This window comes from Perissodus microlepis, chromosome 7 (assembly GCF_051167445.1).
Source record: "Perissodus microlepis isolate ML-2025 ecotype Zambia chromosome 7, ASM5116744v1, whole genome shotgun sequence".
Lineage (NCBI taxonomy): Eukaryota > Metazoa > Chordata > Actinopteri > Cichliformes > Cichlidae > Perissodus > Perissodus microlepis.
In genome coordinates, this window is record NC_140467.1 from 60,036,260 (window position 1) to 60,059,139 (window position 22,880).

A 22,880-nucleotide genomic window follows, 5' to 3' on the forward strand; every position below is an offset into this window, starting at 1 on the left:
TTTTCTAACACACTGTAAAGAAGAATTAAGAGGCAAGAAAGATAAAGGACACTCTAGCAAAATATATAAAAGTCAAACACATTTACAGTGCAGTAGTTCAAGATATAAATAAATACTTTATGCCAAGAACATAATAAATAAATAATACTGCATCTGCTGATTGATAGTGATTTCATACTTAATATGTGCCTTATGCTTTTAATAATAGAAATACAAAGTTTACTTGATAAAGACTTTATTAAAACACTTATGGAACAGACTTTATGCACTTTAGAGGCTTTGAACCAGAAATGTAAAACCAATAACAAAACACCAAACAAAAGACAACAGTTGACTTTGTTACATAAATACAATAAATACTTTCTAAAAAAAAAAATGAGATAAACAACATTTGGTACAAACAGCAAGCTTGAAATGAAAACACACAGGGAGAAACCACTGAAAAGACAGTTTCAGAGTGATTACAGAGCAGCTGCTCTGGTGGGATGTTCACAGCTGGGAAATCTCAAAGAGAAACCACGTTCATCTTTAAATAATAAACTATAACTTATACACACTTTCATTTGTTCTTTTTTTTAATGTATGCACTTTCCTAAATTATCATCCATTTTTATGTCACCTTAATTTTAACATTTCAATGCATAATGCCATTGTTTCATGTCATATTTTTATATTTTATGCCACTTATATATTTAATGATTCATCAGTGTCTCATTTTTATTAATAATCCAACCACGTATTTAATATTTCTTATTTTCAGTTTATTTAATTTCATTCTCATCTTTTATTTTTTTGTCACTTTTCTTTCATAATGCCACTTTCTATATGATCATTTCTTTATTTCATGTCTTTTTCTTTCATTTTGAAAGCTTTGGTTTTCAATATACATTACATAAGAGTTATGCTTTATCTGAATTTCTACTATACCTTTTATCTATTTTACCATAGTAACTCAGCGGGAAGCAAACCCTGCCAAACACCCACGCTGCATTAATGTGTATACGCATGCTGCACAGCCAATTTAATTCAAACTCAACTCAAAGCATTTTTATTTTTGAAGCCCACCAATATCATAAATCTGTCCCATAACCTCTGTCTTCCCTCAAATCAGATGAAAATCTCCACAAAAAAAGTTTAAAAGTGTCTTTTTTCAGTAGGAAGTTTATATAAAGAAATCTAATATGCAGCATTTTGAGTCTTAAAAATGTTTTCTCACAAAGAAATGATCAAAAAACTTTGGTGCAGTTTATCCAGGCAGATTGTTTGTTTCACATAGAAACGTTTATGCTGAAGTGAGATTTTACTCATGCAGGTCAAAGCAATGCTCAGCGCTGCCTCTTTAAAGTGACAGAAAGCAGAAATAACGTTTAACCAGTAACATGGTGGGTAATGAAGAAGAACGGAGGCAGCGTGCAGGCCTGTTTGTGCTGTTTGTCACTTTAAACCTGAACCAAAAGTCCCATTTGGACACGAATAACATCAACAGCTTTTTAAAGTCTGTGAAAATATGACAGCGTATCGAGACTATTGAAGGTTAAAGGAAAATCACAGTATTGAAACTCCTTTTGAAATGTAGTTTGTTGTTTCTCTTAATGACTGGAAAGCTGTTGCTTGTGTTCTAACATTTCCTCTTAGAGATATTTAAACAAATTAAAAGATATAAATTTTACCTACATTTTACTTGGAAATTGTTAAATTAGATGTTTTTCCCATCATAAAAATTCTGTTTTCTTTTTCTTTCTTGTCTTGATATTGTTTTTTCTCCACAAATCATACATGTGTGTTTTTCTCTCAGAATTGTATGACTTTAATCTCAGGATTTCTTCTTGCTTTACCCAGTCGCTCAGTTTCTCTGTTTGTATTTCTTTACCTTTAGTAATTCGCTCTCATTGTAATGGACACGAACATTCAGGTAGGAAAAAGATTTAAAAAACAAATAAATGTGAATAGATGAACACATTTATTTATCTTCTATCATTTGCTTAGAAATAACAGAACTACAGGACGTCTGGCTGCTGTTAATGTGACAGTTTGAGAGAGTGGAAAACAGAGTTCAGAGAACAGGTTACTTACCTGAAGCTGACATCACAAGAGCGCATGAATACTTTTTCACTTTGATCATAATATAATCCCCAGAGAAAAATAAGTCATATATGGTGTAGACTGATAATAAAATCACCCAGCCTGCCAAAGAGAAATAAATTCCATCCAAATGGGGCTACAGAGAGTGTATGAAGTGCACAATAGTCCTGTTACTAGACTTTAAAAATCATCCACGTCCTGTTAATTCTATTGTATAAACTGCAGAAAACTCTGACAGCGACTTCTGGAAGTATAGAAGACTTAAGGCAAACAAAACAACCCCTGCCTCGCAGCTGACATTAGACCTGGACCAGCAAGTCGCCACCTCAAACCCCTGGTAAGCTGGAGGAGAAATAAATTCATGTGCATCACCAAGATCTTGAATCCTTTGGTGAGAAGAGATAAATAAGGAGAGCTGGAGACTCTGCTCAGCACTGTTTCTAAGTGTTTATTTAGGAGCTCCCTGCTTTTTACACGATACCCCTGCAGCTATGCACACTTGGCAGTTGGCAGGCAGAAGGCCATGGTGGAGGGAGGCACCAGGATGTCAGTGAAGATGGGTCGGTATCCGACGGGAAGAGGGGGAGCGCTCTGCTCCAGCAAATCCAGTACAGCCCCTTTGATGTCCCGGGAGACGTCGCCTCGGATTTCCAGCAGCACGGACACGTGCTCCTCACTGAGAGAACAAACACAAAATCTTTTACTACATTATTCACCAAAGGAAATGGACTGGTTCTTATACAGCACTCAAAGCACCTTACACAACTTACCTCATTCACACAAGCTCTTACGTCTATGTAAGTGCTTTCTATGTAACATTCACACACATTCATGCTCCGATGGATGCTTGGGGTAAGTATCCTGCTCAAGGATATTTGACTTGGGCAGGGATCGACCCGCAAACCTTGCGATTAGCAGATGACCTGCTCTACTTCCTGAGTTACAGCCAGATCATTTTAAATCGTATAGCATCGCTTTGATGATACCTTTTCTTTCATAATGTCACTTGATTTTAGCTTTTTATTCCACAATGTTTACACTTTTGATCATTCTGTTTTATATATGAGTTTATTTATTTCGTATTGATTTTTCTCACCTTTTCACCTGACAGCGTTACTTTAATTCAGACCATTTCATTTTTTCTAAAATCTAATTTTTATTTATTTCACATCATCCTTATTGTACTCTTTTTTCCATAAATGTCACACTTTATGCCTTGTTTAATATCATGCCTCATGTCTCACAGCCTGAAAGTGAGAATAGACTAAGTATAAAAACTAAATGTCAGGCTTTGTCCGTGTGCAAACCTGTGTGCAAAGCGGTTGCCTGTTTTGGGATCATATACTCGGGTGTATAGAAAAATATTACTGTTGTAAGCAGGGTAAGAAACAATAAAAAAAGATTATAGACTTTAGATGTGCTTAAAGAACTTTAAACCCTCCTGCTGTCATGTCACAGAGGTCTGAGAGATCTTCCATCAACGGTGATGCTAATTTCTAGAGACCTGATTGGTCAGCAGGCAGTGAGTTCGTGTTATGGCTATGTTCAGTCTGGGTTTTTCGTTTTGCAGCTTTGTTCAGGTAAGTTATTTTCCTACTCCTGTGGTGTGTGCAATCATAAAAAAGGCTTTTCTCCTTTGAAACGCGCTGACTGACTGATTATGAGATGAATTAAACCTCAGAAACAACCCAAAGACTTCTTGAAATGTCCCGTTTTGTCTGCTCACTTTGGAAGAATTTGTTCTGTTGTTTGTTGTTTCTTCAATCACTGAACAACCAAAGACATTCAGAGCTGTGGCAGCTTTATTAAAGACGGTGTTTCCGAAAGCTGACGTATGACGTCTACAATACAACTTTCTTCTGAACAACACTGGCAGTATTTGTTTTACACATCAAGCTTACAGAATGAGCAGCAGTTAGGGTGGAGGAGGTGCTGATTACCTGATGTCAGGATATTTGGCTGCAAGTCCAGACACCTCCAGTGTGAGCATGTTGGGGTCTTTGAGGCGGATGAATTCGGCCAGGACAGGGAGTAAGGCCAAAGGGTTCACTTCAGGTGCTGACCCTTCACCTTCCTGCTGAGACAGATAGATGCACGTGTGGCTTTGAGTGATCGAGCACGGACAGGTATGAATATTCTGTGGAAATTATTCAGTTAAGACATCGCAGCAGATGAAAACACACGATTCTCATGCAGTACAACGGCAAACTATATGTATACAAATACCCTCAAAGTGCTCAATGTTAAATAAATAAATCAGTAAATAAAATACTTATGCATGATTGTTTCTGCTCAGCGTGTTATTATCAAAGAAACGTATTTGACCACTTCTTTAAAAACAATTGTTCTACCAATGAATTTATTCATTAATTTGTAGTTAACAATAAAAGTATTAGAAGTATTTCATTTTGTCATGCAGTAATTCATATTACGTTTCTATTTCACAATATAGCTTTAAAAATGTGTTTATTTCATAAAGCTATAATCCCACGTTTCATCTTTTTTTTTTTTAACTTTGTTCGTTTCATTTATATTTTTATTTCTACATTTTTCCATTTTTTTCTCAATTTCTTTATGTTATGTCATATTTTAGTTTTATTATACTTTAGATTATTCAATTTTTTTAAAAAAATTTAATCATATATTGTTTAAATGTTTAAAAATTAGTTAAATTGTACATCAGTGTTTATCTAATTATGCATTTGTAATTTCACAGCGACAAAATGATTCACATGATTACTTTTCTACTTTTACATCCTTTGATTTGGTCTCTTTTTTATGTTAATCTTATTTTAATTATTTAATTTTTATTTCAAAATATCACTTGATTTTGTTCCATTTCATTTCCTTTTTATGTCCTTGCTCATTTTATAATGTTACATGTCATGTGTATTTTGTTAATCTGTTAAATTAATTGAATATTGACCAGCACGGGCCTAAATAAAATACATTTTATTGTAGTATGAGTAATGTAGTACTCATATTTCTACAAAGTCTCGACCTTAACATACTGATATTATTCAGTGTTACATAACCTGGTACATTTTTCTGAATCATGTGTAATAATATTGTGTAATAGTACTTTATACCCACCAGGCTGTGGAAGATTTCTCTGAACAGCTGGTCGTCCTGAAGCATCTGCTGAGCGAGCTGCCTCCTCTCCTCGCCACTACGACACACCAGCCTCTTCTGCATCAGAGCCCTGACGTACTCCACCACCATCAGCCACTGGGCCTCTTCCTGCAGACGCTGCACACACAGAATGTATAAAATAAATATGCACTATGAGACTTATTCCTGTCTTTGGAGGTTATTTACACTTTCTTCGGTTATTAGGTTCTGTACCTCTAGCCCACCTTTACCCTCGACACACACAGTACATTTTTAAACCGCTCTCTGAATCTGATACCTGCCGGCAGGGAGGCCGAACGCGCAAGTACAACTCCAGGTGACGCTCCAGGACGCGGCAAAGTTTGGGGGTCGGGTCTCCCTGAGCCAGCCAGGGTCGGGTGAGCAGGCCTGGGAGGAAAGGCTTCAAATCCAGCAAGAGCTGATCCATGACAAGCCGGCACGCCCGCCGCACCGCCCGGTCCAGAGCTGCCAGAGGGTTAGGAGGAGTGCGAGTGAACTGGCCTGCCGACTGGGACGACTGCTGCTGCTGCAGGCTCTCCGTGGACTTCCTGCACCAACAGTGAACAACGATTAATCCTCTCTGAGACCACACACATCTTTGCTCCTCAAATCGATCTAACTGTTCACTGCACCGATCTGGCAGGTCACTACAGCTGTCATTAAAGATGGATTTATGAACAAACATGTCCCTGCTTTCTTTGTCTTATACGGCACTAAACAAGCTGTTTTTAGGACACTCAGATTCCGAGCCATGATCTTCATCTCTGGAAAACTGAAACGCGGTGCTTCGAGGCTCCTGAAACTAATCACATTTAGAGCAAATACCGTTTCACAGGCACAGCTATTCACTGTGTCTCACATGACATACACCCTCATGTTGTGATGGTCTGCTTGCTTGCCTAACGTTTCCATGCCGATGGGTGGAGCAGAACATCAGCTCAACTGGAGTGTTTCCTCAATTAAACTCCACCCTTCCTCAGACCTTCAGCGGCTTTTCTTTCACACAGATCTTTGCTTTGTGCCACTCAAGATGTCCAGATACACACATGTCATCATTACTGATGATTCTCACCTCACAGTTAGGTTTTTCTTTGTCTTTTTTTAATTTGATACCAAGATAAATTAGTATTTAGTGGCCTTCACCCTGTATCTTCCTCTTTTGTCATGGCTTTAGAGCCAAGCCAGTGTGCAGAAAATTACATTGAGACAGTTAATTATTAATGGCTAACTGTTGTGTGACTTATAGCTAAACTCATAATAAAGATCAGGACTCAACCTGTGCATCGGGATTATGTCCAAAGTCTAAAAATATGCAAAGGAACCCTCAAATGGGACTGTATGTAGTGGCACTGGGATGTCTTTGCTTCAGAACTTCCCAGTGGAATTCTTCCGTTTCTATTTAAGTTTTTTCAAAGTGATATTAAGAAATAATAAGTGACCCCACACCATCAAATGATGGATGGATTCAACATGAGAGCACTGAGAGTTTGCATGTCCTGGAGCATTTATCAATCAGAAGCTCCTGTGTGTGTGGTGACTACTTACTTCCACACCTGCACTGATGTTCCACTACAAACTTACTTGAGGATGATGCAGTTGCTGATGGAGGCCAGCAGATAGTGGAGGTAGAACTTATTTTTGCTGTTGCTCAGATCCCTGCGATGCTCCTTTCCAAATTCCACCAGAGCTTCACGAAACCTGGAGGTTAAAGTAGATGTAATGATTCACAAAATTATTGCAAAAGGAAACCTCCGGAGCTGAAAAATGCAGCAGGGAGAGCACAAACTGTAGTTCTTCTAACTTCCCACTAGAGGCATGCTCCAAAAAAAAGAGTCAACCTCAACAGACTAATGAATCCAGCTGGATACTGGATTTAGGGGCATATCCATGCTGACTGACAGGTATCCTGACAGAGGTGGCATGAGCTGATCCATGCTTGCTAGGCCTCACCTCTGTTAAGTGGAGTCATTAAACTGAACCTTCTACCACACTTGTGGGCTGGCTATTCTGCTTTGACTTTGAGGCTTTCTCTTCCAGAGAAACTGGGACATTTTCTCCTTTTGGACCATTTTCTTTAAACCCTAGAGTTTGATGTTTGATGTGACTGAAAGTCTCAGAGCAGTTTGAACCTTAGCAGGTCGCCTTGACCATGTCTGTATGTCTAAATCCACTGAGTTGTTTTCGTGATTGTTCGCGTTAATAAGCAGTTAAACACGAGCATCTACTGAAATGACTGGTGAGTGTACGTAGCAGCATTAAGGAAATGATAAAACTTGATCTGACTTGAAGTCTACAAACAGTGTAACCTGGGCTAAAGGGCAAATACTAAGCAAAAGCAGCTGGGTGCAGTATGTTCAGGAGCACAGACACACAACGTCCATGCGCACACACCTGTTCAGGAGGTTCTCCATCTCATACAGTCCCATCTGTATAGTCTGATCTCGCAGGGACTCGCCGATCATCAGAGCCACCCGGGCGTTCTCCTCCAGCATCTACCACCGTGACACACAAATCCACACAAAATACACAGCATAGTTATATAAAACACTCCGAAAAGTCCACACCAACTCTACATTCAGTGGGGAACTTGAACTAAGTTTAATAGCAGAGAATGTGAGATCTTTGTTTCTGCCAGTGCATTTCCAAGAAGCACATAATTTCATTACATACAGAATCTCCAGGGTGTGGACAGGGATGAAGATCATCATTGTGATTACATTATCACGTGATTACATTATCCATCTCCAAAACCAGGACAGAATCCACAGTCATGCTGCATGCGAGGATTGTGAGATGCTCATTTAAAGGTTTATTAAAGAAACTTTCAAATGTGTAAAATTTGCTCCACGTCATGGATCTGTGATTGTATTTATCTGATGTTTTTATAGCACTGGTTACCTGTGTGATGATTGTGGGCAGGCTTGTTTGGTAGAAGCCCTCATGGTCTGTATCTGGCTCCTGGTCCCTCTGCCAGTCCTGCAGCTCCACCTGCAGAGCTTTGTGCATCCATTCAGATACACTCTTCTACAGCAGCAATGACACACACACACACACACACACACACACACACACACACACACACACACACACACACGCACACACACACACAGACAGACTATGTGTACTTAATGCAACAACACAGACAGTTTCAATATATAAAACATCTGTCTTCTGTATATGCAGACTGTATCCAGTGCTCACCCGAACACTCTGCACGTATTTGCTCTGCAGCTGCTCGAGTCCCTCTGTGGAGATTAGAGGCCTCAGCTCTTCTCTCTCCATCTCCGTCACCAGCTCAGGATGACCCATCATGTCCGGGCTGCCAAAACAAGACTGCCACGTTCAGATTTTAGTGGCTTTAATAGTCATTGTAATGAAGTATTAATGAATTCGCGGCTTCTTGTGACATTAATGGCTGAACGTGGGTTTGAAGAGTTCAGCCAAAGGGTTGCGTTTCATGCTAATAAAAGTCCATAACTTCACAGTAATAACAAAACAGAGATTTGAAAGAAAAGTTTTGTCTCTTGATTCTTCTTTCTTCCAATCTTGTGATTAGCTCAAGATTAAAATCTTCCAAACTGCTGCTTAGAAATATCCTGAAAAACTCACTTTATGGTAACAGAGAAAGGATAAAATACAGATTCTGATCACGAGCCTCACCTGTTGTAGATGTGCAGCACCCAGTTGAGCACAGCAAAGATTTCACCGCTCTCCAGGTCCCAGCTGCTAACCTAGGCCACAAATATCACTTACATGTGGACAGTGATGGTGGTTGGTGTTTAAAAAAACACTGACCTGGACAGAAGAAGATAAATCTGTAGTATTCATGATGAGGTGGCATTGTTCATTTCACCGACCTGTGTCAGGTGGGCATGTAAACAGCGGTGGCTGGCCCTCAAGTAGGCTCCAGTCAGCTTGTAGTGTTGCGGGACGCAGTGCTCCAGCAGGTGGCGTACGGTGGCCAGGTCGGCCATGATGCCGTGCTGCAGTGCAGAGAGGTGACCTGCCAGACCCGGACCACGTGTGTGCAGATAGGAAACACTGCGAAACCGCGCCGCCACCGCCTCCTCTAGTACCTGGGAGTATGAGTGAACTGAGACATACATTTGTATATTCAAAAGCAGAAACTTGGTAACAGTGTTTGTATCAGGTGCCGCTGACCTTGAAGAAGCACGCTCTCCAGCAGCGAGGTCGTCCAGGGGGTAGGGGCCTGCTGTTGCCTCCGCCGCCTCCCCTCTCCTCCAGCAGAGTTTGGTCCAGCGCCTCCTCCCGCTCCACAATCCTGACAGCGGATACAAACGGCGTGGGGTTTTGTCGGGCCAGAGCCAGAGCACTGCTCACCACCGCCCACAGCTCCTTCCCTGCAGCGCCAGGATGAATGTGGAGTATGAAGATATCAGGTTTCAACCAGCAAACTTTGTGCTTTCATCATCAGGACCACAGAAGCTGGGATTAAACATTTTATTAAAGCTGCTAATACCCAATGGCACTCTTTCCATGACACTGCTTTTTCTACACGCTTCTTTGATGTATTCTTGCTTTAGAAAAGTCAACTATAAAGCTTATTGCATATCCTGGGTGCATATTAAATATCGCTGAATGTTATCATTTTTTTCTTTTATCAATAAAGATTTTTTAAAGGTTTCTTTCCAGAACAAAACTGGTTGCTACAGCTGCAAATGCCTGAAGGTCAGTTATTTAAAACCATGTCTCAACAACTTTAAGCAACTTATATGAATGAATGGTCTTTTTTTTTTTTTTTTTTTTTACAGAAACATGTAAATATGATTAACAGTGATGTGTTGTTAGGGTGCTAGGAGAGGAACTTTAACAAAAAATGATGGTTAAGCTTGAACAGATTTTCCCGTATCTTAATGAGTTCCTCACCCAGTGCATCGACCAGGTGCCGGACTCCAGAGAAGTATTTGGCCACCACTTCCTGGTCTTCAGTGCTGAGTGCACCTCCTGCGGCCTTGTTGAGCTGCCATAGAATATCATCCTGCAAGTACTCCAGATCCATCAGCTTGGCATGGGCCTCCAACAGCCGCCGGGACTCCACCAGGCGCTCTGTCTCCATCACCATGCTACGCACTGGGCAATAGAGAGTATGTGGAGGTGGTTTACATGGAACTATAAGAATTACCAAAAGAATTATTAAACATGAAAAAGTTTACACTGCGCTATACACAGTTTTTTATAATTTCTGTATGAAGTCATTATGAGTGGATATCCCGTAATGCGGTCATCATAGCTGACGGTGACATCAGAAGGCCCACCCACCTGCCATTTAAACATGGCTGCAAAGGGCAGCCAATCAGAACACCTCTTTTAGGCATGCAGACACACCTCTGAATATCAGGCAGAAAAATAAGGGGATTTTCCAACCAGCAATAGCGTAAATGTCATATTCAGATACTTGTCAGTGACTCGGCTGCTTTGGTCAAACACAAAACTGTCTTCATGGAGACAAAATCAGCAACATGTGGTAGTTAAAATTAAACACAAGAACTCAATGCAGCACATTCACAGACAAGAACCTTGTTACTTAGCAGATCTAAATAAATGCTTTCCGAACATTATGCCGTTCATTACGGGGCGCATGTATTAGATTGCATTATCACAGCATGTGCACACTTTTAAAGCTTTTAAGGCCTCAGCATGGAAAACTCAGTATCCTTAAAATACACATTAGAGCAGTGGGACACCTTTTTTTATGTTTTCAAATCATAAACACACAGAAACAAACAAAGTCACTGTTAAATTTGCCAAAATGCATCAATGTAAATGTTTTATGGTGTTAGTGTCAGCTTTCAAATAGTTTTCCTGAAATCCTGTTCCAGCATAAAACTGTGTAAAATTATGTCATCTCTAGATTTAAAATCCTTTCATGTCAAATTAAAACCAGTTATAATAATCTGCTCATCATATAACAGGATTAAGGCAAATGTATGCATGTATGCATGCAAAGCGTGATGACCGGGACATCTATGTTAGTCACTTTCATCATGGGATCCTACTTTCATCCACACAGCTGCTTCTCACCGGAGTAAAGTCGTGGCAGGTTGCTAACGGCAGCGAGGAGCTGACTGTGGTTTGCAGACACCTCTCTCAGTCTCTCCAGAGATCTTCCCCCCTCTGTGTTTTGATCAGACTCCAGTCCAGCTTTCTTCAAATCACGTGACACTTCCCTCAGCTCAGTCCGGGCCTCGCGGAGCTGCTCCAGACCCCAGCCCACACCCTCCAAGTACGATTGGACCATGGACTGGAAAGAAAGGGATTGCAGTGTTAATGTTAGGTCTATTTACAAAAAACGGAAAAACAGCAAAACTTTTCCTCTGTCCTTCCACCTCCCTATATGCCATCTTTCTTCTGATCGGTTGCTCTTTGTTAAAATAAGGTTTAAACAGCAGGTGGGTGGGGATGTAACGGGACTAAAAACCCTCCTGAAGGTTTTCGTGATTTTTGGTCAGCAGTGGTTTTCTCCTTGGAACTTTTCTATGGATGCCATTTTTTTCCCTTGTCTCTTACTGAAGAATCATGAACTCTGACCTCTACCGAGACAAGTGAGGCCTGCAGGTCTTTGATGTTGTTCTGGGTTCTTTTGTGACCTCAAGGATGAGTTGTCGACGAGCTTTTAGGGTAATTATCAACACCACTGTTCCAAGTGGTGTTGATAATGATTCAGTGGAGTCCCAAAGTCTTAGAAATATCTTTCCTTTCCAGACTAATAGACATCAGTGACTTTGTTTCTCACTTGTCTCTTTAGATTGCAGAATGATGTGTTGTTCATTGAAATCTCAAGTGATTTCTTGAGTCGGCAGGTCTGGTGGTAATCAGTCCAGGGTGTGGCAACGGAACTTGAACTCAGCTTTCCAAGATAAAAAATCAAAGTTAATTCATGATTTATGAAGGGTGGGGGGGTGAATTACTTTTTCACAAAGGGGCAGGTAGCTTTGGATAGCTTTTTTCGCCTCAGTAAATAAAATCATTACTTTAAAAACACATTTTCTGTTGAAGTGGGTTATAACTATAATTACAACTTATTTTTTGCAGCACTGTATGCAGCAGATTAGGTTTCTTTTATGTGCCTTATTGGGATAATTTAAACTGCTTTAAACTACTGCTCCATTATTGTGCATTCATGCGTATTTGTGGACTGTGTTGTCACCTTCAGTCTGGTGTGAACGGACGCTGTCCTCTGACTTTCTCTCTTCCTGTATTGACTGAGTCGCTCCAGATGTTCAGGCCGACAGAAAACACCCGACGCCCACTTCAGGGCAGCGCCACGGGCCAAACACTCTGCCCTCTCCACCTCAGGCCACACCTCAGGCTGTGGCACCATGTCTGAGAGACAAAGAGAAGAAAATATCAGGCGGGGAGATATAGTGAAGCAACTCGCCCATAAAGAGGCAGGCCTGCCCTTAAGCATACTCTGTTTTATTGTCTTTTCAAACTGTAATTTACACCATGAACATCACAGTGTTGAAACTTGTGACTGAGACGATAAACTCTTTTACTGAAGTCATAGAGGAAGTGAGCAGCAGGTTGATTCCCCCTGGCCTTTCTGTTCTGTTCCAGTCTGTTGTGTTTGAAACACCCCCTGTTGGCCATTAGATAGAATGCAGATTTAATTAACTTCAGCCCTCAAAGCTACAAACATCTTTTATATACAGTCAGTGTCACACACACCGCAAAGAGGCGTGTTTTATCCACTACTTGCTTCTAGCACAAGACATATTAAAATATTAAGTTCACAAGTTAATGTTTGGGTTAAATGTAAAGAATAAAAATTACATTTTATTTTATATATAAAAGACTCTGAGCCGTGTTAGTAAGCTGCTGAGCCATCCTGTGTCAGAACAGCTTCAAAGCTCAAAGTCTCAGGACTCCACAGGAGGGAAGGAACACCACTCTTCCAAAACATATCCCCTCATTTGGTATTTTGATGTTTCAAAATCTCCCTTAGGTGTTTAGTGAATCTCATTTTCATTTTCTCATATCATTTTCATCCTCATCAAAGCATTGAGCCGTTATGTCCTATCAGTGGGGGGCATTATAATCCTGGAAATGACCACTATCAGGAATGTTTCATCACAGGGAAAAACTGAACACTCAGAATAATTTTGTTCTGAGTTGTCGTCGCACATTTCTCTAAGAGGACAAGAAAACACAAACAAAGGTTTAAGTTCACCATTTATTATATTATGTTGATCTGTTTTAATCTGCACGCGCCAGCTTGTACTGCATTAGACATGTCAGAGAAGTTCTAGCTTCGCAGTAGTAAATTATGGATGTTAGTTAAACTATTATGCATGTTTTATTATAACAAGATGTTCTACATTTGTTCCATTTTATTTCCATCTCAGTTCAGCCACTTAGATTCTGTTTTATTTTTTACCTCTATGTTGGAATAACAAAGCTAAGAAACAACACGTCGGGTGTGTTGCTGCATTGACATGACTATCACTCGGTAATGCTTGATTGATACAACTGCAATAAATCTATGCATACAGTGCAAGTAATTTAAACATTTAATTCTGTGTTTTTTAAGTATTTACAATTATTGTTTTTCTTTTGCAAACTTTTATTTTTGAATAAATATTACTTCCTACCACTGTTATCCTGTCAGGGCAAGCAGTGCTTTCCTCATCAAATCTAAAAATAGATGCAAATTGAAAAACAGTGATTTTTCCATTCACTTCGATCTTAAAGCTTCTCATCTATTTGTGCTAATTTTGTGCTCATCTCCCATTAACAATGAAGGAGCTGGGCAAGTGGAAGACAGCAGCTTTTTTTCTGGTGGATAAACTCTGGCTTTTCGCTGACGGGACGGGAGTGTGTGAAACAATCTGGCTCAGCCTTCACTGCTCTGAGATCAGCTATGACATGCACTACATATGGAAACACAGCTAGCAATAGCAACTAAATGAGCTTTAGTAATTTAGCATCATAAGTGATGAGTTTGGTCTTGCTAACCACCTTGGCCAGCACGTGTCATGTAGAGTAGAAAAAGTTGCTAATAACTTCTTACATTAGCAAGAAAAGCTGTGACGACGGTAGAGAGTTGAAGGCAGCTCTGACCATAAAATAGGCAAGTTGACCAGGTGCAGTGTCAACAGTGCTTTTAAATGACTATCTATGAGAATGTCTGACAGTATTTAATTTAACCAGCTGGTTTGCCAACACTCCACATGACATGATGGAGTTGGAAAACAGAATCTAATGAGACAAGGGGAAACAAAACTAAACAAAATGCACATGAGATAAGAGACTAGCAAAATAAAACAGGAAGTAACAAACATCCAAACAATGACACTAATATACAAACTAGTCACTAATGGGAACGCTAAGAAAAAACAAAAGAAAACCCTATATAATCTGATCTCTAAGCAAAATACTAACTGCTACCCATACACCACACTAAAGTCAAAGGTCAAGAGTATACAAAGAGGGATACAAAGAGGGGCATTAAATAAAGGATTAAAAAGTCCGCAACTAAAGAAATTCCAAAAGCCAACGGGCAGGGTCAAAAAACCAGGATCATGACACAACATTCATATTTTAATATTGAGAGTTAACCATGACAGATACTACTCAAGTCTCTGTTCGCCTTACTGCAAAACTCACCGCATGCCACCGCTTCCTACCCACACCTTCCAAATCAAGGAAATGATAAAAGTCTGCTCGGTCACATGGTATTAAAGATGGGAGGTCAGCACAGTCAAGGGGAGCGGACGCACAGCAGAGCAAGGGGGGAAGCAACAAGGGGGACCAAGTGAAAGCTGCTCTCCATCTGATCGAAAAGGACTTCTCTTGTCCTCCCTTTCTTTACACCTTCCTTAAAAACTGTAATAAGTCCGTTTGATAGTAATATTTTAACACAGTTTATTAATTAGCACAAGGACAGTACCTCTATGAAAAAATAATGCTAGCTGGTGCTCTTCTTTGTACATAAATACTTCCCTTCCTTTAAGTGTAAAAAAACATATTCTGAAACTGTCCATGAGCCACAAGCCGTACAACTGTAAACTCAAGTGAAAAACATCACTCACTCAGGTTTTCCAAATTGAATCATCTACAATATAGAGATCACAGTGGAAAGGCAAAAAATATGTACTTTATTTCTTCTTGATTCAAACAAAATGTGTGATTAAAACAATATTTAACATTTAAGGCAACTTCACTCCTAAGCAGTAATGGTAGCACCACAACAAAAGGGAGAGTGAGACATTTAATTCATGTGAGTAACGGCTTACTCAGTGACTTCACTGCAGTTTTCACACTTGGCAAAGCAATCCAGTGGACCCATCATCTAAAGAGTCTAATAAACTCAGTAACAAAACTAAAATGCTTGATTTCATATAACAGCTGAGAATCAAATAATACAGCATAAAGTTAAAATATTCAACTTGTATAAACATTTAACTTCATCGATTGAGGGAAAAGGAATCTGACATATTTTAAAATTTATTTTATTTATTTATTTTTTTACCTCTGATATCTGAACTTTCTTGTGCTTACAGTGGATCAAACAGTGGATCAAACAGTATGTTTCGTCCCCCAGAAAACCAGAGCTCACGTCCTCATTTTAATATTGATCAGACCAACAGAGGCAGCTGTGTACCGTCAAAGGTTTCTGTTTGACTTAAAAACACTTTCCCCTACAACACTCAAGATACTTCTGGTATCCTGCGGTTCTTTACAGCAAAAGAACTGTGTGTTTGTTTGTGTGTTTCTTACAGAGGAACAAACACACAAAACATGCAATAAAACTTTAAAGTGCAAGCGGAAATGCAGAGACAACATGTTAAACGCCTTATACTCACTGGGTGTGACTATAGTTCAGGGCTATTACCATCATGAGATTAGCTGCGTTACTACAGGGAACAGTATTTGATCATATTTAGACAAACTGGGCTCCAAGTGAACGAGTGTTTCTAAATGTCACAGTTTAAAATCATTTGAAGGAAGTTTTGAAAGCTGGTCACAACCTTTCCCATGACAGAGGAGCTTGAATTGGCTCGATTATGTGCTAGAAGAGAAGTTTCACTCCCTCGGCAGCGTCATTACTTCTGTCACAGCAGCTCTGCTTCAGAGAAATGCTCGTGCAGAAATGTGCAGTGATGAGATTTGTTCCCAGCTGGGAAGCAGCCTGTCAAGAGCGATTATGGATTGCTTCACTTAATGTTTTTTTTAATCGCTTTCTCATTTACCAGCACAAGAAAAGTACACTCTGATTTTGTTACGGCTCCCAAAGCTGCCCCCAAATATTCTCCCATAATTTTCTCTGAATGTTCAGTATTGAGCTACCCACCACAGAACATTACATTCAGTGAGGAAAAATACAGACTTCTTATGAGATTTTTATTTTGGAGAGCTGGTGAACTTTCGCTTATTATACCATTAACACAGCTTTGACTTTAAAGCCTTATTATTCAAAATGTAATGAAGACAGAGGAAATAATATAAATAATAGATACAATTTAACAAACTGAGTACCAACACAGAGAAACCTAACCACTGATATTAAGGTCCTATTTACACTTTCCTAGAATATAGTTATCGTCAATACACTTTGCAGATAAACCTTCATATCAACCCTCAGAAATTATAGATAAAACATCCCCCAAAAGGTTGATTCTGTTCATCTGGACGTAGCGTTTTCAGTAGGAGAAATGTTTCGTCACTCATCCAAATGACTTCTTCAGTCTCAGCTCTCTGCAGGTTTCCCAAACTTTATAACGAGTACATTTGCACAATGACTGAAACCAGCACCACTGAAGGAACAATGGGCTGGGAGGTCAGTTTCTTCATTAATAGGCAAATTGCCATGACCACTGATCAAAGACCATTGGTCCACCCCAAGGATCGGATCCCTCGACACAGAGTAACATAGTGTACGCTGTTAAGTGCCAGGAGGATTGCCAGGATTTGTACATCGAGGAACCCAGCACAGAAGAGCTACCTCGTCAGGCCAGGGCTCTGCAGTCTATTTACACCTACAGGCCAGTGGACACTCTTTCAATGATGAGGATGTACACATCCTGGACAGGGAGGAACGCTGGTTTGAGCGCGGAGTCAAGGAGGCCATTTACGTGAAAAGGGAAAGACCATCTCTGAATCGAGGAGGGGGCCTAAGGGTACATCTGTCACCATCTTACATGCTGTGATTGCAGCCATTTCCCAACTCTCTGTGAATGGTACTCATGGCCATTGATCAGTGGGCTTTGATCAATGAGCTTTGATCACTGGTCATGACAATTTGCATATTAATGATCAAGGAACTGACCTCACAGCCCACTGTTCGTTAGTAGTACTAGTTTCAGTCATTATGCAAATGTACTGTTAAAAGATTGGGGAAACCTGCAGTCAGCTGAGACTGAAGAAGTCACTTAGATGAGTGACAAAACTTTTCTCCCGGTGAAAACGCTACGTCCAGATAAACAGAATCAACTTTTTTTTGGGGGGGGGGGGGGGGGGGGGGGGGGATTTCCTTACTGGATGATTGAGCATGCATCAAGACATAAATACAACACTGAACGGGCCACAGCAGATCATCTGCCTGCATCTCACACTGTCCCTGGCATCCTCCTCTACATGTCCTCCTTCACTAATTCCACAAAGCTTGTCTGAGGTCTTCCTTTTTTCCTCCTGCCTGGAAACTCCACATTTAACATCCTCTGTGAAATATATCTCTTCTATCGAGTCTAAAAATGGCATCATACACATGACCGCCTGTTTCTTGGGTGAAAGATCAGGTGATTCCAAGACTTCAGTGAAGTGACAAGAATCAGGATTCTTGTCTTCTTTGTATATAGTAAAAAGAGACAATGCCTAAAAATGTACATAGCTTCCAGCATATCCCAAGTTACCCAACAATTCGGGAATGGAAAATGCTGCGCAGTCAAACAATTCTCCCTGTCCCAATGGAGGGACTGTTTTATAGCCCAGACTCTTTGTGTTGTGCCTGTCAGGTAAGCAGGATATCATATCTCATCTGTGAGTCAGCTAGAACACAGTTAGTCACATGACTGCCTCAATTGGAATTACACAACATAATTGGTCTTAATGGAATAATGTACTGGTTAGTGACTCAGCAGACAGCAATGTGCTGCGCTGGGTCACTTGGCTTTCTGGCACTCTGGAGGTTGAAAGGTTACAGATCTGCAGCACAATGGACAATATGATCGTTAACTGCAGACGGCGATTAGACAGACCTGACTCATAACGATTTTGCAAAGACTGCAGAAAATTATTTACTGCTGATTTTATATGAGAAGATCCTGATCAGTTTAAAGCTGCTACTAAATGTTCAATAGTTGGTCTAAAAGTCAAATATAAGTGGAAAGGAGTGAGATCAATTTAGCTGACATTTTCAGATGGCTGCATTTAAAGATGCTGTTTCTTATCATATATGTGTGATAAGAAAATCAAGAAGGTACAAACAACAAAAACATGCTGATGCAGAACCTACAGTGTTTTCAATCCACATCAACTCCAATGCTCTATCTGAAGAGGCTCTTTCCCCTTAATAACAACCGTATGGTGGGTGATTTCTTTTTAAATCACTCACCAGACTGGATACTGTTAGGTTGGCCTCACCTCTTCTAACTAAATATTCACTGATAATTTATGGCAAAGGGGTGGGATTAAATAAGTGTATACTTCTTCCCACTCCCTTTCAACATGTAAATTAATCAGAATGTTTTTGTTTTTTTGTATGTAATTTGTATAGTATTTTTTTTTCTCTTATTTTCTTTTCTAAATGTACTTGTATATTGTTCACATGTTGAAATAAATTACCAATCAATCAATTTCCTGAGCTGGACCTCTCAACCAGGTTTGTGCTGTTTGGACCATTTTAATGGAATTATGTGACAAGGAATATGACCCACAGTGTGTCCAAGAAGCTTGTGCTTTAGTTCAATCTAGCATTTTGTGTTTTTTGCAGTTTTTTTTTATATTACTTAGCATAACATAACTAAATAGCAGGTATCTGTGTCTGTGCACTCATTCAGTTTATGCCAGGAGCTTGCTAACCGAGCTAACTTAGAGCTCCAAAATGTAGACTTCATGTAGCGGGTGGCTGCATACATCTTTTATATTCGTGGGTAATTGTTCTCAGCATATCTGAGATTTCTGACATTAAACACAACAGCACACGGTCACTTCAGCAGCTGCAGTGGAGCTTTCAGTTATACAAGATCTTTAAAGCCCTCATGAAATGGATATTTGAACATTCACAGGTTTGAAATTGCATCATGAGAAAATTAAACTTTTATACCCAAACACACTCGGAGTGTCTGTAGTTTTCTCGCCCCCAGCAGAAACACTGGACACAGGGAGAATCCTGTATCTCACAAACACTGGCTTCTTCAATATTTCATCAGTCACTACAAATCAATCCATCAGTGTGAGGCAAACTCCTCAGTCATGAGTACTGGTGTGTTCATTCATTTCTCTCACAGAGAAGTAAGAGTGCAGCCTCACGCACAGCTTTGTTTTGGTTCTAGCTGTTAAGAGGCTTTAGAAGAAGTGGGTGTTGGCCACAGGCAAGCAGTGTGTGTGTGTGTGTGTCCCATTACCTTCTGGTTTGTCACCACCATTCTTCTGATCCCCAGCTGACATTGGAGTTCAGTTTTTAGCCGCCCATCCACCCGACGAGTCTCCTTTTTCCCTGAGGGCCGGTGCTGAAGGTGCCCAGGGCGCAGATCTGATGGAAGACAGTGAAGGAAGACACTGATGAGGAAGAGGAGAGGAGGAAGCAGAAGAAGAAGGAGAAGGAGAAGAAAGGGTGGAGGAGAGAAGGCACATATCCATTCTACTGAAGGCTTTCCTCTTTTCCTCTCTCTCACACACATACACTCTCTCTCCAGACACATCCTCTGCTGAGAGGCCGGCAGGAAAGGAGGGGGAGTTAAAGGAAGAGAATAATGCCTGAGGGTGGAAAGAGAGGGGAGGGAGGGGGAGAAAGGGAGGGTATAGGGTGATGTGCTGCTTTCAGGAGCCTGTGCAGAAGATGGTAAATGCTGTTAGAGGTGATTGTTTCTAGTTTTATAGCCAACAAAACAATTGCAAATAAATAGTTGATTATTAGCGTTTTCTTTCAACTAGAGGAATTGAATTTCATTTTTACAACAGTCCGTCATACCTTTTTTACTTTTTTAAAGGTAAAGACCCCATGATGTTAGAGAGAACCCCAGTAATTAGAAGATTCCCCGTGAGCAGCACTTGCCAATAGTGGGGAGGAAAAACTCCCCTTTAAAAGGAAGTGACGTCGAACAGAACTCGACTCAGGGAGTTCAGGGTGAGGAGACAATACAGGAGATACAGGAGAGATAATAAAGTGGTAGTAATAACAACATATAAACACACGTGGAGTGAAAAGAAGGTGGAGGACTTGTTATGTTGAGTGGTACGATCCCACAAAGCATACTGGGAGGACTTATGAAGTTTATCTAATGAGTTAAACTGACTGCGTTTCACAGCAAGCAGTATGATAGAGGCAAATCCATGTTTGCACAATTTAAAATATTTCAAAACATTTGGTGAAACATGGTGGCTCACAACAAAACATCAGCTGGACTGTTGATCATGTCGTTACATGACAAAGAACAAAGGAGAGGACTTCAGATATTTCCTCTCTGTTATTCTGAATCATTAATTATCCAAACATGCATGTCTTTGGAGTGTTGGAGAAAGCTGGATTACCTGGAGAGAACCCAGGTAGATAATGGATTTGAATCAAGGACCTTCTTTCTGGACGGCAAAAGCACTAACCACTGCACCACCATGCTGCTGCCATCACTACCAAATCACATGAACTATCCTAATAAAAAGAGAGCAAAGCATGAAATATCTAGTCACACCCTGAGGCGACTGTTGCTGTGGTTTGGTGCTGTATAAATAAAATTCAGTGAACTAAATTAAGAGGAGGATATACTCATCTATGGCCACATCCATCATTTGGACCTGGAAACATATCATTAGATCATCAGTTAACAAGTGGATCACAGCACAAGTACCAGCGATAACCAAAAACTTTGGCAGAAAGAAAAGTTTGATATGTCATCTTAAAACTACAGAGGCTGTCTGTTTCCTCAACCCAACTGGGAGCAACTGATACCCAAAGTCTCTGCCTCCCATTCTACTTTTTGAAACTCTAGGAACCTTAAAGAAGTGGACAGTCTGAAACTATCAAACTATGAGGTCTTTAGGATATGATGGGGCTTAATCATTCAAGAGTTTGTATGTGTTAAGGATTTAAAATTCTAGATTTAACAGGCACCAAGAGGTACCGCGTGAAATGGATAAGAGCTACAAAACAAGACAACAAGATCAAGAATAAATGCACAAATTTAACTGAAACTTCAGTACTTAGAGTTTTTGCTTCACCCAGCTGTTGGTGGTATGACACACCTATAAACACATCACTGCTTAACCCATGTGTTATCAAATAACACTGTATCCCATGGTACACTTCAGTCGCAACACTGAAACGATTGTTTGTTATGGCATCTTAAAAATGTCCCATGTGACGCGAAAGCATCACAAGGGAAAGATGACGAGTGGAGGAGAGCAGGAAAACAATCCAGATGGTGGCACATGGGGGGGGGCACAGCGAATGGACCCGGTGTTCCAGAGGACCCCCTCTGGAGTCTGAGAGTCTCCTCGACTCGTAAAGGGAAACCATTAACAGAAAAAACAATGTATAATGCATAAGTCATTATCTTACAACCCAGTGGAAAAGAACAGAGCCAACAAGTAATGGAGTCCTTGATGAGTAGTGTTGTATTGGAAGGCACTTTGTAGGTGTCTCAGATGATTTAGTCAAGTTCTGGATAAACTGTTGTGGAACAAAATGTGTTGAAAATTTCCACTCAACAAAAACAGCACGTGTCATTGACCCTCTCTGATCCTCTGCAGCTGTCTCACCAGTACCGGCTACTGCCCCCGAGGACAGTTTGTTTATTTGCGGACCAGTTGAGTCCTCTGACCCCGCCGCCCTGTTTACGCCTCCAAGCTTCCCGGACCTCTTCACAACACAGCAAGGAGCGTGCCAAGTGGCCCCGTGGCCGGAGCCAGCACAAACACAGTCTCCCATCATCTTTCGGTGCTGCATTACTGATTTCCTCAAGCGAGTTTAGCATTTCGGCACGGGTGCTCTGCAGATTGAATAACAAACCAAACTGAAACAGACTTTGAGAGAGGCTGAGAATGACTGATGTGGCCTGTTTAATGTGTGAGAGCTGCACCAGGTGAAGTTTTTTTTAGCCACATTTCTTTGTGGACTTGAGAAATGTTTTGAATCTACTAGAGTAGCTTTCCTGAAGTTTAATGAGGTCTAATGATCGCATTAGAGATATCTATTCTCTATGACATCACACAGAGTCAAAAGTAGAACAAGCTGAAGTCTGAGCTTTTGGTTCACACGGATGAAGAAAAGACAATAAGACAATAAAGCAGTAGCTTCCCTTTTAGAGCATCTTTTTCCTTGCTCGAAATAAAAGTTTTCCACAAATGGCCTCCAGAGTGTGCAAATCTGTCACCGCCGGGTCGGTATTTCAGTGTTCGCTGAGCTTTTGAAAATATTTCATTGACCCACCTCAGCCCATCGAGGGTCTGGAGCTGTGTGGGTGTAACTTTCTCTTTGATGGTTCGCTGAA

The 22,880-nt window shown here is 40.5% G+C and overlaps 1 protein-coding gene across 2 annotated transcripts; it reads right to left on the bottom strand.

Annotated features, from left to right (window-relative positions):
• Positions 1–218: 218 nt before the first annotated feature.
• On the bottom strand, positions 219–20,125 carry exoc3l1 (exocyst complex component 3-like 1). 2 transcript variants are annotated; one of them, XM_084936352.1, is made up of 15 exons: positions 19,800–20,125; positions 12,383–12,558; positions 11,257–11,476; positions 10,102–10,305; positions 9,376–9,575; positions 9,072–9,290; positions 8,875–8,945; positions 8,416–8,533; positions 8,113–8,238; positions 7,606–7,706; positions 6,796–6,912; positions 5,492–5,762; positions 5,176–5,331; positions 4,023–4,159; positions 219–2,758 (listed from the first exon to the last, which is right to left on the bottom strand). In XM_084936352.1, exons 1-15 carry the CDS (start codon positions 19,840–19,842, stop codon positions 2,572–2,574), a joined length of 2,346 nt encoding a protein of 781 aa, XP_084792478.1. In that variant the 5' UTR covers positions 19,843–20,125; the 3' UTR covers positions 219–2,571. The 2 variants fall into 2 exon arrangements, with proteins under 2 accessions (XP_084792478.1, XP_084792479.1); XM_084936353.1 differs by having other exon boundaries at positions 4,023–4,156; positions 19,800–20,124.
• Positions 20,126–22,880: the final 2,755 nt, after the last annotated feature.